Here is a 16375-nt window from a genome sequence, read left to right as displayed (position 1 = left end):
TGTGTGTGTGTGTGTGTATGTGAGAGCGTGTCTGTTAGGGTGCATGCTCGTCTGTAACCCGACCCCGGCTGCCGTGCGTGGCATGGGCCTGGCAAAGTGCCCCACGCACTTACCTCACGATAAAGCAGCGAAACCCGAGCGGCCCCTGACACCTTGTGAAAGTTGATCTATGTGACAGTGCTTTAAACCAGCACCGCCCCCCCTACCACACACACACACACACACACACACATACACACCCCAACCACAAACTGAAGGTAGCCTGTTGGCTCTGTGGCCCGTGAACGAGAACTAGGCCGCACGCGCGTGCGAGCGTGCGCGCTCACGAACAGTCTGACCTCGCTGGAATGCTCTCGCCCCTGGAGAGCCTCTCCACAGCTCCGTCCCTCTCCTATCTGGCTCCAGGGACGCCTCCGCGGCCGCACTGAATTTACACAAGCAACACCTGCTTAGGTGGCGGACTGCTGTCCGTACCGCTGGAAAACACATAGCTCAGTGGCCTTGTTTATATGCCTGAGGGCGTCCCGGTGATAGTACGGTGATGGGATTGATGTTGTGATTACATATGTGTATATATAGATAGATACAACATGTGCTATGATAGATCAAAGTGTCCTATTTGTAGTAGTTAGTAATTACAGATGCGGGCTAATGGGGAATACCCCGCATGTTTTAACTGTTTACTGCATGTTATGACTACATGTTATGACTGTTTACTTATTACTTACCTTTACAACATAACACTATAATGTATGAAGTAGGAGACTGAATGTAGCCTGTGCCTTTAGAGTATAAATACATTCTGCATATTTTCAGTCCTGCATGGAAATATCCCATCCCAACCGTCCAAGTGTAGTCATATCTTTTCTATAAGCTACAGACATCGTCTATATCGTTACACATTGGATTGGAGTATTTTTAAAAGGGGGCTGTTGAATAGTGTCTCTGGCACAGTTTGGGCCTTTTGCAGAAAGCCATAAGCATTAAGATAACCAGTGGTAAGTGTGTGCGGGAAAGGAATCCAGAGGCCGGCCTAGTCCTATCAATTTCTCGGAGTCTGCCAGAGATAAAAGCTAAAGAGGGAGGAGGGGAAAAAAAGCTTCAAACCTAATTGGTCTGTGGACCTTTTGAAAGGATTTTGCAAAAGAAAAAAAAAAAGATTTCAATTGGTTTATTTTTTTCTGTCTTGAGTTTCTAGTACATTAATGGATTAGGCTGAATTTTATGCAGCGGCATTCCGTAATTTGTAGGAGTATTAAAATGTCCACTTCCAGTGATGTAAGACTATTTGGTCTATTTGGTGACTCCCTTCGCAAGCCATACATCCTAAGCTTCTGTTTAAGGAGTTGATCTTTCCAGAATATTCTGTTTAGATGGTTTTGACCTGCAGTGTTTTTGTGTTGCCTCTGGCAATCTCATCGTGGCCAGCAAAATATCACTCCACAGTATTGTTTGGAAACCTTCAAGAGACTTTTCCCGCTATTCCGCCCTTATTCTTTCTACAAGTTACAACTAAATCCCTCTTTTTAAGATTAATGTGTGTGTGAGAGTGTGTGTGTGTGTGTGTGTCTGTGTGTGTGTTGAAAGGCAGCAGGCTGGACAGGGTGTGTGTGTATGCTCTGTGTATACATTTCTTCAGGAACATCTGGTGTTTATTAGGCTCTTGAAAGCAGAAGTCAGGCCTCTCAGGGCTGGTTGGCGTGTGGCCTGGGAGGAGCCAGCCGACAAATGCCTGGCTGTCTGTGTGTGTGTGTGTGTGTGTGTGTGTGTGTGTGTGCCTGTGTCTGTACTGTATGTGTGTGCGTGCATGTCTGTCTGTGTCTCTGTGTCTGCCTTTTGTGTGTGTCTATCCTAGCAAGTATTCCAGGTGATTATAGTTCTCTAGCATCACTATGCATTGGATGTGTTGACATTTAATGTAGTATGTGGTCATCCAAATACCAAAGGTGGACTGTGTACAAATACATACACACATATACACATACACACAGACATACACACCATAGATTCAACTGTGATCCTAAGTGAAACTCATAGGTTAGAGCTGATGTCACAACAAATGTCACAGCTATGGGAACACATACTACATGGACACACTGATATCCCTTTAACAGGTGGAGCAGAGTGGTAGCAGCCCTAGCCTGGTATCCTGTTGGCATACACAACCTATAGCATAACAATCACACCTGCCAATAGCTTTTCTCCTTTGTGCCCCCCCAAGAATGGTAACCTGTCGACACAGTGTGTGTGTGTGTGTGTGTGTGTGTTGTGTGTACAGTGTACCATGTACCCCAACCAGATGATCTTTTAAACCTGTGACAAGCAGCCCTGTCTGTTCAGTCTGAGCGGTAGGGGTCAGAGGTCGTTAACGTGGAAGGGCCCGCGTAGAGGGGCTCCATCTAATCACTGCTGTTCAGACACTACAGTTGGCAGGTCGCAGGGCCAACAGAGGCCCATTTGTAGTGATTAGGAAGCACCTTATCAGCAGCAGCTCTGCCATATCTGAGGGCAGGGATACTAATTACTGATGGGGAAGGAGGAAAGGGTGTGCTGTGGGGAACTAGCCGTCAGTGAAACCCACCATTGCGTCTACTTAAAAGTGAAATCTGGGATGGATGGGAGGGTGTCCAGAAGTGCTAGTCTGGTCCTTGTGTGCAGATGTGCGTGTTGATTATGTTTTCGAAATCGCAATGGGAGGCAACCACTTTAGTCCATAGTGAACACATGAAAGAGAATGCATTTGAATGTTGAATAAATTACACAAACAACATAATATACTAGGATGATGAGGGGCATTATTTTGAAACATACCTGAAAAGTCTGGGACATATTGGTCTCCAATGTTGCTGTGATTCATATCCAAACTTTGATGAAAGCCTAGTAGACGTAACAAAAAAGGAAAGGAAAAAAAACGATGGGGAAAAAAGAAGCTGACCAAATAAGCTCTTCTCGCCGCAACTTCCACCGTATTGCAATCAAGCCTGCAATTCAATCAAGCCCACTATCCAGCAAGGGGCAATCAGTGTGAGGCAGTGAAACTGAGATGGCGAGCCAGCACAGGTACTGCCAGAGATTATTTATGTAGGATTTATTGACAAAGTGTGCGCAAGCGGCCTCCCCCGTTATGCGTGTATCACATTTATTTAGCTCGCTTTCATTTATTTTTCCAGCCTTGAAGAGCCCAGCTGCATTCCATGAACAGAGGAAAAGTCTTGAGCGCTCCAAGGTCAGCAGCAGATGCCACACTGTCAATATTAATTCATCGACAGCAGCACAAACCTCCGGACAAACAAAAATGATTCACTTTTTAAAGCACTGCAGGAGATCTAGTCTAGAAAGAACTCTGTGCTTAAATGTTGTCCCCTTGTCATGCTGTTTAGACATTTGAAGACTTGGTTGAATCCACAGATCTACCTAAATACTGAAATCTTTTTGTTTCACAAAAATCTTAATAAGATCTTCACACACAATCTTAATAAAGAAAGCCTTAAACAACTTAACCCCTTTGACTCAGTAGTATAAATACTGAAATTGAAAAGTTAAATTGAATTTGTGGTCTCATGGAACTTGCATGTGTTCTACCCATGTTCAGTGAAATGACATTAAAGCAACACATTACTTTGAGTAATTGGTAATGTCAATATTTTACAGACTGGGGATTACTTAAAACATAAAATCAGAAATAGACCAGAGAAATCAGACTTGGTCAAGATGCGTATATTACCAGGTAAGAGCTGTAGTTGAGCTTTCTCAATAACAATAACTTCAAACAGCAACTAAACCCAGACAAGCTTGCATCATGACATGTGCATGCAAATAAACTCAAAGCCTATCCCCATGTTTTCGAAATGCGAAAGACGTGATCTCAACGACTGCTGTGGAGATTTACAAACACATGTTTGCTGAACGCAAACAAACTGCATGGCTCTTGGCTGACGCGCTCTCATACACACATGCGCACACACAAACACGCACACAAATAGACGTAGACACACATACGCAGACACACTGCATGTGTGTTTACCACTGCCGTGAGCCGAGTGTGCTTGATCGCCGTTGACTGATTGCTCTAGGCGCGCCTCAACTTGGACGCACGCTCAATAACTGTTTACTCTACCGACCGATCACTTGCGCTTGCCCTGTGTGTCTGCATCATGTATGTGGCTGCGCATAATGAAAGTGGTGGGGGGATTAATAGATCTCACAATTTGTTTTGTTTACCGCACAGATTCGGCAGCCAGCGAGGGCTCGGCCACGCACCGTGAAACTCCGACAAAACTAAAACGAGCCCGGCTCGCTGACGACCTTAATGAGAAAATTGCTCTCCGCCCGGGTCCCCTGGAGCTGGTCGAAAAGAATATCATTCCTGCTGACTCAACCGTTAAAGAAGCAGCCATGAGAGGTATCAGTGGGGGAAAATGAGAAGAGGTGGAATGTTTTTTAACTGCGTGAGAAATACCTTGTGACTAAAACACGTCTTTGAGTGTACAATGCTGCCCCTTCTCTTCACTTTACACTCATCCCCACTAAACGGTCCATCTACATCCCCCTAAACATCTTAAAATATCCATCCGGGCATACTTTGACCACAGTCCTAGTATTTAACTCGGAAGTAGGGGCGCAAAAGTAGAACAACAATTTGGTAGAAGTGCTATGTCATACTTTATCACTTCTCAGCTGAACAATGGCCAATCTAAATCCCTCTGAAACAACAAGATTTTTGGAACAAATCAGCTTTTTACTGTTTGTTTGCTATTAATCAAACCGAAATGAGAACTGTCGTGCTGTGGCATACAGTATATTTGGAAATCTAAGACGAGCATTGTGCTGTTGTTTTCTTAATGACTTCACAAAGGGGTTTTAAGATTTTTACGTAACAAAATCTGGATGCATGACCTCAGAACTTACTGGTATATGACCGGGCCGACCTTAAAGGAATTATCCGGAGTAAAATGCACTTTAGATCAATTTACGGATGATTGGGAGTACATACGTTGAGTTGACATCCAAATCATGTCATTCGGATGTGTTTTGAGAAAGTTCGATGTTACCGTTTTTAGTCAAAGCTTGTTAGCGTGGAAGTGAGAAGTGTGCTCTGGAAATTCACAATTTCGTCGCCGTTTAAAAAAAAAAAAAAAAAAAAACATAGTCCAGTATTTCTTTTGAAATTGAAATGAAGTTGTATGGACTGGACTATGTTTTTTTTTTTTTTTTTTTTGAAATTAATAATTTCAGAGCACACTTGGCAATGGGATTCCTACAGACTTTCCCCTAAAGATGGCAGCAAAAGATGGCAACATTTCGAGGAAAGGTACTGGCTTGATGAAATTCATTCTGGACTCTCTATCCGACCATATAAAGACCTCGGGATACTTTGGTTTGGCTTTAGGGACCCTCTACTCACTACCACGTAAGTGTAATGTTGTTTGGAACTGTAGAAGAGGTATAAAATAGCGTTTTTTGTAGCGAAATAATATGCCCTTCTCACTTCCATGCTAACGAGCTTTGACTGAAAGCGGTAACATGGAACTTTTCTCCAAAACACATCGAATGACATGATTTGGATGTCAACTCAACAGTATGTACTCCCAATCATCCGTAAATTTATCTAAAGTGCATTTTACTCCAGATAATTCCTTTAATACTACCACACATTTTAATGTTGAATGTATGAAGTTATTTGTCAAAGCATAAATCACACCATCAAGTTTGGTTGTGCTCTGATTTAAATAAACAGTCTTGACGTGATGGCCATTGCTTCCAGCGACCAACAATAACAACGCATGTCTGCATGTCAAGGTTCTTTGACATTTTCATCATCTCCGTCTGACGCATCACTCGGTGTAACGCGCAACTATTCCGGAAATGTTTGGGAAAAATTCCTGAGTATCCCTCCCTCCCAGCTTTTTCCAGGCCTTTCTCTCCTTCACCCCCTTCCTAACAAACAACGTTTGATTTACAGGGCTGTTTGCCTTCCCTTTACCAACTTGAGGTTGCAAAATGTTTACGATGCTGCACGTCCCATCCCAGCATCATTGTTGCATTAAGAGTTCCTCCTGATGTTGATGGGTCACTTTTTTTTTGTTTTGTTTTGTCGTCCATACTCAAAAGCAAACAGTCGAGTCGAGGGCTCCATCCTCCCACAGTCGCCGGGCAAACGGGATTGCATAAGCCAACTGCCGCAAGGTTGGGCGTCTTGTTAGTTTACATTATCCCTCTACAAAGAGGAGCGTGTTTTATTGAGACAAACAGCAGCTGTATTTAGATCCACCCTCTTTCTCCGAGATCAAATGAACGTGGGCTCCCCCTGTTTTGCCCCCCAACCCCATCCCCCCCTGCCCCCGCTCCTCCAGCCCCTCCGACTCTGTTTTGACTACACGTGATTTATATGGCTCCAGCGAACCACCTACAAAGGTGTCTGACAAGACATGGCTGTTCCCCAGCTGTCTGTCGTCCACCAGGCCTTGGGACCCCTAAAGCTTTGCGGATGCCCCGGAGTCCTTTTGTTTGTACGTCTGCGAGACCACAGTGTGTTTTACCGAGAGCCCTGCAGTTTCGGGTACAGAGATGGCTCACAGAACATTTGCTACAGTGACCTGTTTTTTTTAAAAAAAAAATGTGAGATTGCACTAGAGCAGAGAGCAACAAGGAAACTGAGCTTCAGGTCTGTTTAAAAATGAGGTCCCTCTAGTTAGTCGGATGTATTGCAGAACTCCCCATGCTAATCTTTTTTGTGTGTGTGTGTGTTTTTTTCTGTCTTGCGTTTGTGCAGATAGACTATCTGAGAGAGGCAAGTAATCTGTGATCAGGCTGTTGGCCTGTTTGCGGTGACCTCAGATGACAAAATTAGTAGATAGTCTGCAGTCAGGTGTCCCCCAGGGTCTTGTTATGGTGGGTGAGTGGGGGCCAACATCAACAGGTGGAGGAAATAACACCAGGGGTCATTCTGCCCCAACGTCCAGCGACAAGCCGCCCAGCTCTCGGCCCGTGACCAAGAGCACGATAGAGGAGTGTGGCAGGGCGTGATTGAAACCAGGGTCTGTGCTTTCTGGCAAGTCACATGTTGAGATACTAAATGAGACTCGCTCAGCCACTACCCCTCCCCCTTCCCCCACAAAATACACAGACAAGCACACAGACAGTCTTGGATACACTCAAGCATGTGCACACACAACCAGAGAAAACCACAGACACACAAACACAGTACACACTTTACACAAATTCATTCACAAACACACACAGTATATCTCTCAAAGAACACACACACACACACACACACACACACACACACACGTTAAGTATCCCTGTAGTAACCCCTGAGCTGACCTCTGCTGCTGATAGAGGATACCCGTCACTGCAGTTGTTATCTTGAGTCCCTCCAAAAGTGAAGTGGTCTTCTCAGTCTTTCCCAACTACATCCTGGCACCTTCAGGCCAGTCGTTTGACTAGGTGGCAAGTGACAAAAGAATGGCAGTCTGCAACAATGGCCAGGACTAAGCCATTGTGTTAAACGTCAAACAAACACACGCAGAAACTTTAAAGCAAGCCAGCATTTTTTTGCTCCCGTTTTCTATATGTGCACATGAAAATGATGAATCCTCTCTTTAGATGTCTCTTGCCTTCTCATTTTCATCATTCATTCAATTCATTTTGTCGTCTCTTTATCTGCCTCTCTTCCTGTCTTCTTCCTCTCCTTTTTTCTTTACCCCTCTCCTCCCCTCCTCCTGGTTTCTTGTGTACTCCACTTATCTGACTGTGTGTGGTACTCTCCTCTCACAGACCGGCCACTATCTTTTATTTATCGCTGCAGTGAACCATGGGAAGTTCCCCAAGCAGGAGGACTCGTACGCCTTCGAGGAGGACAGCAGCAGCGAGAGCCTGTCCCCCGACCAGCCCCTCAGTGACGAGTCCCAGGGCTCGGCCTGTCCGCTCTCCGAGACCAAGGGCAACGTGTCCCCCTCGTCCTCGTCCTCCCTCACCAGCCCGCCACAGGTGAGGTGTGCGCACACACACACACACACACACACACACACTCACTCATAACACATAACAGAAACGTCTGATCTTGGATATTACAGCCACCTGAGTAAACATTTGCCTGACGCAAAGATACTTTTGTGGTGTAGGCCTTTTAGTCCTGGCTCTAAATCGAGGGGCAGGGTTCCATTAAACTGGCTGGCGTCTGTTTAAATGTGACTGAAACAACTTCACAAGCTATGTAATAGAATTCAGCTGTGAAGGGATACTGGCCTTGATTATGTTGAGTTACCAGCGATTTGTCAAGTAGTGAATGAAGCCACTGTCCATGACATTTGGTATGAACAGTGGAGACCAGTGGTCTAAATGTTATCTCTTAGATGACTCTGCCCCCTGTGGTAGCTTGTGGAAGTGCAGCGTTCTGTTCAGACTCTTGAGAGACCGTTACCCAGTCTGTGACAGGTCTTTGGCAATGAGCCCACTCTTGAATGCCAGTCTCTCTCTCTCTCTCCCTCCACTTCTCTAAGTGGAAAGAGAGGGTACCAAGGGTATTTGTTTCTTTCCTCCACCATGGCTCCAGGCATGACAAACCTTCACCCATGCTCTCATAAATGAGTCAGATGCCAGGAGACTCCATGTACTCACGTGGAGCTTGGAGCCATGTGCCTGTGTCTGCCATACCCTCTACATCTCAGCTCACTCACCAAAGCAGACAAATCAATCATACTCAGGTTATTTTTATGTTCCTGAACAATATCTACTCCCCATAAATAATAAATTGCTACATTTTGGGAAAAAATGATTTACGTCAGACAAGATCCAATGAGATGAGATAAGCTGCAGACAGACAGGAAAGAATCCTGGTGTGATAACGCAAGTACGGTTGAATTTAAGGATCGACATTTTCTTAATTCTTGTGTTTCTTTTAGGGATCCCACAGTAGCGATGCTGTCAATCATGGCCAAGAGGAGAGTGCTCTAGAATCAAACAGCAAACAATCTACACCCCCAATTCCCGTCCCTGCCATAGTGAAGGTAAGAGGGCGCTTCTTTATATTTGATTTGACAAAACCATTTTCTTACACTCTGCTGTCATTTATTCCTTCTTCAGACTCCAGGTATGCTTTTCCTCCACCAATTAATCTGTCTATCGTCCACCAATTAATTCAGTTAATTATGATTGATTTCCATTTCCCTGTCGCTGATGAAGCCTCCCAAGACTTCAGACAAGAACCGCCACAAGAAGCCCAAAGACATCAAGCCCAAAGTGAAGAAGCTGAAGTACCACCAGTACATCCCGCCGGACCAGAAGGCGGAGAAGTCCCCTCCGCCCATGGACTCGGCCTACGCCCGTCTGCTCCAGCAGCAGCAGCTCTTCCTGCAGCTGCAGATCCTCAGCCAGCAGAAGCACCACCAGCAGCACCATCAGCAGCACGCCCAGTGCCCCCAGCAACAGCAGCATCAGCACCAGCACCAGCCACAGCAGCACCAATCCCAGAGCTTCAGCTACCAGCCTTTGCACCAGCAGCAAGGCAACAGGTCAGTCTCTACAAATGTTTATTTATTTAAGTTGCTCATTCATTATGTTGGTGGGCTTACGTTTGAGGTTTTGCAATGTTAAAAAAAAGTACTGTTAAGTTGAAGCCAAGTCCAAAAAATAGGTTTGAAACATTGACATTAACCATTAAAAATAAAGTGATTCCTAATGGAGAACTGTGGTGATATTGCCAGTCATATAGTTTGCTAAATAACAACATACAGAATAATTAATTCTCCATTTGTTCTTCTGAGAAGTTGTAAAATGCTCTAATAAGGTCTCTTAAAAACTGTGCTCATGTTCAAGTCCCTCTGTTCTGTTCTGTTCTCCAGTGAGCAGCTGTCGACGTGTAGCTCTAGCGCCCCCACCAGTACAGTGAGCAGCTCGTCTTCGTCTCCAGTAAAGACCACCTACTGCAGCCCCACCACCGTCAACCCTGTCAAGCCCGGTCCGCTGCCGCCCAATCTGGATGACCTCAAAGTATGTGGCAGATACATACTGAAATATGAGTTTATAGACATCGAAATTAAAATATACAATATAGGAATGGATATTGCCATGATGGATGACAATTTTTTTCAAATTTCAAGCTAGTTACAAGATGTACAGTATGTATTTTAATCATTATTTTCTTGACAGATCTTGTAATTTTATTTTGTATTTTTGTTAGAAACCATCTATTTTCTGTTGTTGTGAAGTGACCATTTACAGAAAATGTGTATTTCCACCTCCACATTGTTCCTTCAGGTGTCTGAACTGAGGCAGCAGCTGAGAATCCGGGGTCTCCCCGTATCAGGGACCAAGACCGCCCTCATCGAGAGGCTCCGGCCCTTCCGAGACCCCATCTCTGGTTCGCCCTCGCAGCCCGGCGACATCACCACGGTGACCTTCCCCGTGACGCCCACCGGGTCGCTGTCCTCCTACCAGTCGCCAAGTTCGTCCAGCGCTATGTCGCACGGCGGCGGCTACTACCCGTTCTGCAGCACCAGCTCCACGCCGCCCATCTCGCCCGCCTCGTCCGACCTGTCGGTGAGCGGCTCTCTGCCGGACAGCTTCAGCGACGTCACCATGTCCTCGCCGCAGTTCGGCCTCCAGGCGTCTCCTGGCCATCTGAGCGCCGACGAGGGTTTGGCAGTCGGCCTCGGAGGAGGAGGAAACAACGGTAACGGTTGTCATGGCATTGGCAGTGGTGGTGCTGGTGGGGGTAAGGGAGGGTCGGGGCTAGACGCTGAGAAGGACAAGATGCTGGTGGAGAAGCAGAAGGTGATCGAGGAGCTCACCTGGAAGCTGCACCAGGAGCAGCGGCAGGTGGAGGAGCTGCGCATGCAGCTGCACAAGCGCAAGCGCGCCCACGGCATGCAGGACCAGACCCCTCCTCCTCCTCCTCCTCCTCCGCAGACAGCCGGGCAGCCTCCGCTGCCCCAGGGCCCGAGCACCCCACTGGGCCCCCACCACAACCAGCAGCAGCCGCCGCACGGCCTCAACCTGCACGCCCCCCCCAACCCCAACCAGATGCAGCACTTCTACCCCAACGTGTCCGTCAAGCAGGAGCACGTGGCCTCCAGCTGCCCCCTGGCCTCCAAGGCTATGAAGAATGGCAGTGGTGCCGGCAGGGGCAACAACAACAGCAGCAGCAGCTGCATGGAGGGCATTGGGCACTGTGGCATGATGGGAGCGCCGCCTCGCTGTCCAGAGGCGCCGCCCTCCCGGAGCCCCTCAGGCCTGTCCGCCTTCCTCAGCCCGCAGTGTTCGCCTCAGGATTCGCCGGGCGCCAAGACGTCTGGCAGCCCCCAGCCCAACAGCCTGTCCTCGTCACCCAGCCACACGTACATGGTGCACCCCCACGCCATTGTCAGGGATGGCTGTGCCCACGCCCAGGCAAGCACCAGGCCGCGCAACATGCAGGTACACTTCCTTATGTACTGGCAAGCTGTATACTAGAATGTGCAATGGATAATACTATTGATGGAAAAACATAACATCCCTGGTAAAATAGTAAAAAAAGTTACAATTAATGTCTGTATGTTTATAGCACAGACAAGACTAATAATAATATAATAATAATAAGCTTTATTTGTATAGCACCTTTCATATACAGAATGCAGCTCAAAGTGCTTTACATTTGGAGCATGTAACAGAATAATAGAGTCAGTCAGTCATTATCAATCACTTTCACTTAATTACGAGGGAAACAATATGTTTCACACTCCTGAGTTTGTAATAATTAATAAGGTATCTTGGTCTAGTTCAACCCATGTGTCTTTCTCATGTCTCACACAGATCCAGCAGAAGAATGTCGGTCAGTCTCTAAGCTGTCCCTACCCCCCTGACCAGAGGGTTCTGCAGGGCATATACTCCAGTCCCACTGAGGTCAATGAAAGAGCCTCCAAAGCCAAGAGTCCCCACATGCAACCCAAGGTGTGTGATAATGACAGATTTATCTAGACAACTTTACTACATACTGTACGTAAATATGCAGAGAAATCAGCTCAAAAAGCTGAATTACTCAAGTATGTTGACTTGTCTCCATAGCACTATTGGGAGATTCACCAAATTGTGTGAGTTCAGGGCAGTCAACATTTCAGCAACAATGTAAAGTTTGACTTCAGGGACCACCAACCATACACATTATGTATCCATCGCAAACTACCTTTTATTATAATAACCCAACTCACAAAAATATCCCAGTCACATACATTCATCTCATCTCCTTCCCCAGCCCAACTTTCTCCTTCTCACCCCATTAAAAAAAGACAGTCAGTCAGCTTCATCTCTTTCAGTCCTTCTCCTCCACCCATTAATATCTCGCCCCATCTATCTCCTCATGTAGATGGCAGTAATGCACTCTCCCCGGCACCCTGGCCCCAAGTGCCCCATCACCTCCACTGCCTTCTGTAGCTCAGAGCCCGCTGCTGCATCCAAGATTAAACAGCCCCCCTGCTATGAGGATGCAGTAAAGCAGGTAAAGCAGACCAGCCCCCACCCCCTCTCACTTTTAACCCTGCACCTCCCAACCCCACCTTCTCGATACACCTCTTGGCGCTCCCAGCTAACCGCTAATCGCTACCTAGCCTTCACACCTCAGCTTCCAGCTGCTTCCACCAGCAACATGGAGTGCTTCCACTCAGGTTCACATAGTGTTTTAACTTAGCTCCACCGGTCCCTTTGTTTCCCTTGCACCCTAACACAAGGTGCTGACCGGCTGTATGCGGATCATGCCATATGAAACTGAAACAGTGTGGATGGCTGTGTGGGTTGCTGCTGTGTACACTGCTGTCATAACAGCAGCATCTGCTAGACTGACTCTTTCAGATGTTGTGATAGCATAGTAGACTAAACAGCACACTTTTAATTGAAGTAGACTAAACAGTCCACATTCAATTTGAACAGAAAGTATGATCTGCTCCTCGACATGATCATATTTACTTGAACTCATATCGCAATGTTGTTGTGGTACCTTGAAGTCGTACAGTTATTTGCTGAGTTGAAATATGCTGCGTGCTGGCACTAGAAATACCAATCTGCCTATGCCAAACATCTCAGCCACAGATGGCTTGAATGATTGAAGTGGAACCACCTTCTTGTGTTTCAGCAACTGACTCGAAGTCAACAGATGGACGAGATTCTGGACGTACTCATTGAAAGTGGAGGTGAGAGGCGTACATTTATATTCACATTTGCAACTCGTATATCTGTTAAATAAGGAGAATTAGATTAACAAAAATGCTTTTGCAACATGTAATTTCAGACGTACGTAATTGTAATATAGGTGTTGTTCTATGTCTTAATGGAAATTAATCACTGCCTTGAAACTGAAACCCGTCGTCGGAGCCTGACCTCCCACTGATAACCACCCTCAGTCACGAGGGCTGTATATCACCCTGTAATGAACTCCAGCCTTGGTCTGGACACAGTCATTAAATCCCCTGTGCTGTGTGCTATGTTCCCCTCCCTCCTTCCCTCTCCATCCCCTTCCCTTCCCCTCTCCTCGCCTTCCCTTTCTCTTCCAAGAAATGCCGGCTAACGCCAAGGACGAGAGGTCCTGTGTAACCAAAGTTGTGCCTCACCTTACAGTGTCAGCGGGCAGTGCCAGTGGCATCGCCGTGCACAAGTTCCACAGACACTATGGCGGCCACATGTCGCCTTCCCAGATGCCCTTTGAGCACGGCGTGAGCCACGGGGACTGCCACCTGGAGGCGCTGTTGAGCAGTTCCATGGGCCGGCAGGGCGACATCGTCCTGCTTAAGATCGGCAGCGAGGAGGGCCAGGGGGAGGAGGCGGGCGACGGCGGCGGAGGCTTTGCCAGCTCTCACCAAGACGACAAGATGCTCGGCAACCGCGACATGATGGACACCCCGTTGTCGCCGATGGCCACGAAGGTATCGCCCGTCCCCACAGATGGCCAGGGACTTGGGATGACGTTCGCTGAATCGCCGTGGGAGACCATGGAATGGCTGGATCTGACTCCACCTAGCTCGGCAACGGCTTTTAACACCATGCCTCCGACTGGGCCGAGCATCTTCAACACAGAGTTCCTGGACGTGACCGACATAAACTTGAACTCAGCAATGGACTTGCACCTGGAGCACTGGTAATGTTTACCAAGGAACTGAGAGAGAAAGAGAGAAAAAGAGAGAGAGAGAGAGAGGAGAGAGACAGAACCTGCCCGACTCCGACAACCAGCCGACAAAAACAACTTTACAGTTATGTGCCTTGTGCGTCTGTGCCATGTCACTCTTTGACACCATTTTAGATATATTCTTACTTCTACGAGTGATTTTGGTCTTCTTTGGACAACACATGCGCACAACCCATTCAACTTTTCTTTCCATTTTGGATGGATTCTTATCAAGTCAGTCCATTGAATGTAAAGGACAAATTCACCAATGTTGCCTTATCAAAACATACATTTGAGAGTAGTTTTGCAGTTGCTATGAATTTTGTCATGGTCCATTAAAACTTGAAAACCCTTATTTTGACTTCTGGGGTAATGATATGTTTGTATTACTGGAAACAAGAAGAATCTACAAACAGAATTGGACATAAGAGGAAAAAGCGAAATCATAAATGTTTCAACAATGAAGAATTTGTAAATATTTACACTGTATTATTCAGAGGACAAATATATACCTATCCATGTGTGTGGTGTTGGAAGGTACACAGTAGAGGACTTAAAAGTTTTTATCATTTACTCCAATATTCTATTGTACATATGGGAATGTTCACATTGCACCTTGAGTAGTATAGAACTTATCACACATTAATTATTTTTGCATATATTGTTACTACAGCATAAACAGTGCTATTCTGTGTGAGCATTTTATATCCTGTTTGCTGAAGTGTAGATTGGCAACTTTAGTGGTGAGGGGCTTTCAGTACATATCACCTTTCTATCACCAGATATACTTTGAGTCCTATTTTGGTACATAAATAATGATTACAGCAATGTTACCTTCAGTGTGCCTTTACTCACAACTGCTGGACAACTTCCTAGGGCTAATGTCAGCACACCATCACTACAAAATCACAGTGGAATTCTTAGAATTCTTAATTGGGCAGCTTAAAGCCCACCAGTCAAACTATGGGCCTACAAAATTGTGTTGTTGTATTCAAGCCTGGTTAAAAAAATAGCTATGAGTTGTTAGTGGAAATCTTTTTAACTTAATTTTGTATTTGAATTATTAACATGTCTTGGCCCAGTGTGCACTGCAGTTAGGTACCTCTTTTGCTACAGACTAGGCCATTGCCACTGTTGACACTAAGTGTATCTACATAAGCTTAAGGTAGAACAATGGCCAACTCACATTATTTCATTTTTCTATGTGTCCCTATTTCTTGGCCTTCAGACAGTTCTGCAGACGACACAGCTAGATGTGGCTAGAGGTGAACACATAATTCATTTTGATTCCTGAATTTTACACACTATTTTTGTTGGAACATTTTGTTTTATTTTTCTAATGATTGACTGCAACATTTCTGAGTGATTGTGTATCTCACAGCAGCAACCTATATCTGCAAGTATCTATCTCACACATCTCGCAAGTCTATCCAGCAACTTTGATTCTCTCAGAATTACACATCTTCACATCTCATCACATCTAAATGTAATTTACCAAATCTAAATGTTTTGTACTTTACTCTATATATATACTGCTCAAAAAAATTAAGGGAACACTTACAGTTTTCCACAATTGTTAAAACACATTTTTGAAACCTTACACCCTTTTCTCCATTCTCAAACTACACAGAATGTCTGTCAGTTCTTGCAAAATAAAAAACTTCCCTCAAAAGTTTTACTTGTGCTCAGAACCAAACTGTGTCAGAGTACCGATCCAGTGTATGATTGAAGTGTTCCCTTAATTTTTTGAGCAGTATATAGTAAGCCAACATGTCTTACACCAGTGACTACATCTTGGGATTGTACTATTACCAAATGTTATAGTTTTAGTATCTTTTTATTGTGAAAGTATGTGGACCTAACTGTCTATCAGTTTAACAATAGCTCAATTCTGAAATGTAGCCACATTTTCATCTGTATAAACCTGTATGCAAAGTTGCTGTTTGATGGTTGAAAGTCTCAGCTGTTTGATGTAATGTCTCCATTTCTGAGGCATTGAAGTCATAATTGCATGGTACAAAGTCACAATGCCATGTTATATAAATGTGTACACTAGTGTACAAGGTCACTATTAGTATAGTGAGATTTATGTGAAATAGTCACAATTAACAACATGTCAGCTTGGCATGTCGAGATGTAGTTCATCTTTTCTTATGTGGCATGAATGGTCATTCATATAGCCATCCCCAATTTTAATATCCAAGGGTCTCACTCAAATATATTTATTTCAGTTTTTGTTTTTCC

The 16375-nt window shown here is 45.4% G+C and overlaps 1 protein-coding gene across 13 annotated transcripts in view; it reads left to right on the top strand.

Annotated features, from left to right (window-relative positions):
- Positions 1–15695, top strand: part of myocd (myocardin) — a 90176-nt gene extending 74481 nt beyond the window's left edge. For 6 of the 13 annotated variants that reach the window (XM_048233465.1, XM_048233459.1, XM_048233461.1 and 3 more), the window contains 12 exons: positions 3171–3226; positions 3652–3727; positions 4229–4402; positions 7811–7992; positions 8907–9011; positions 9187–9515; positions 9846–9993; positions 10261–11418; positions 11794–11931; positions 12344–12475; positions 13106–13163; positions 13525–15695. In XM_048233465.1, coding sequence (XP_048089422.1) covers positions 3171–3226; positions 3652–3727; positions 4229–4402; positions 7811–7992; positions 8907–9011; positions 9187–9515; positions 9846–9993; positions 10261–11418; positions 11794–11931; positions 12344–12475; positions 13106–13163; positions 13525–14108 — 3140 coding nt within the window. In that variant the 3' untranslated portion in view covers positions 14109–15695. Of the gene's footprint in view, positions 1–1345; positions 3061–3170; positions 3227–3651; positions 3728–4228; positions 4403–7810; positions 7993–8906; positions 9012–9186; positions 9516–9845; positions 9994–10260; positions 11419–11793; positions 11932–12343; positions 12476–13105; positions 13164–13524 lie in introns of those variants that run through there. The other 7 variants (XM_048233469.1, XM_048233472.1, XM_048233471.1 and 4 more) reach the window with 5 other exon arrangements.
- The last annotated feature ends 680 nt before the right edge of the window (positions 15696–16375 follow it).

Source organism: Alosa alosa, chromosome 22, assembly GCF_017589495.1.
Source record: "Alosa alosa isolate M-15738 ecotype Scorff River chromosome 22, AALO_Geno_1.1, whole genome shotgun sequence".
In the NCBI taxonomy this organism is placed as follows: Eukaryota; Metazoa; Chordata; class Actinopteri; order Clupeiformes; family Clupeidae; genus Alosa; species Alosa alosa.
This window is presented reverse-complemented; position numbering and strand designations above follow the sequence as displayed.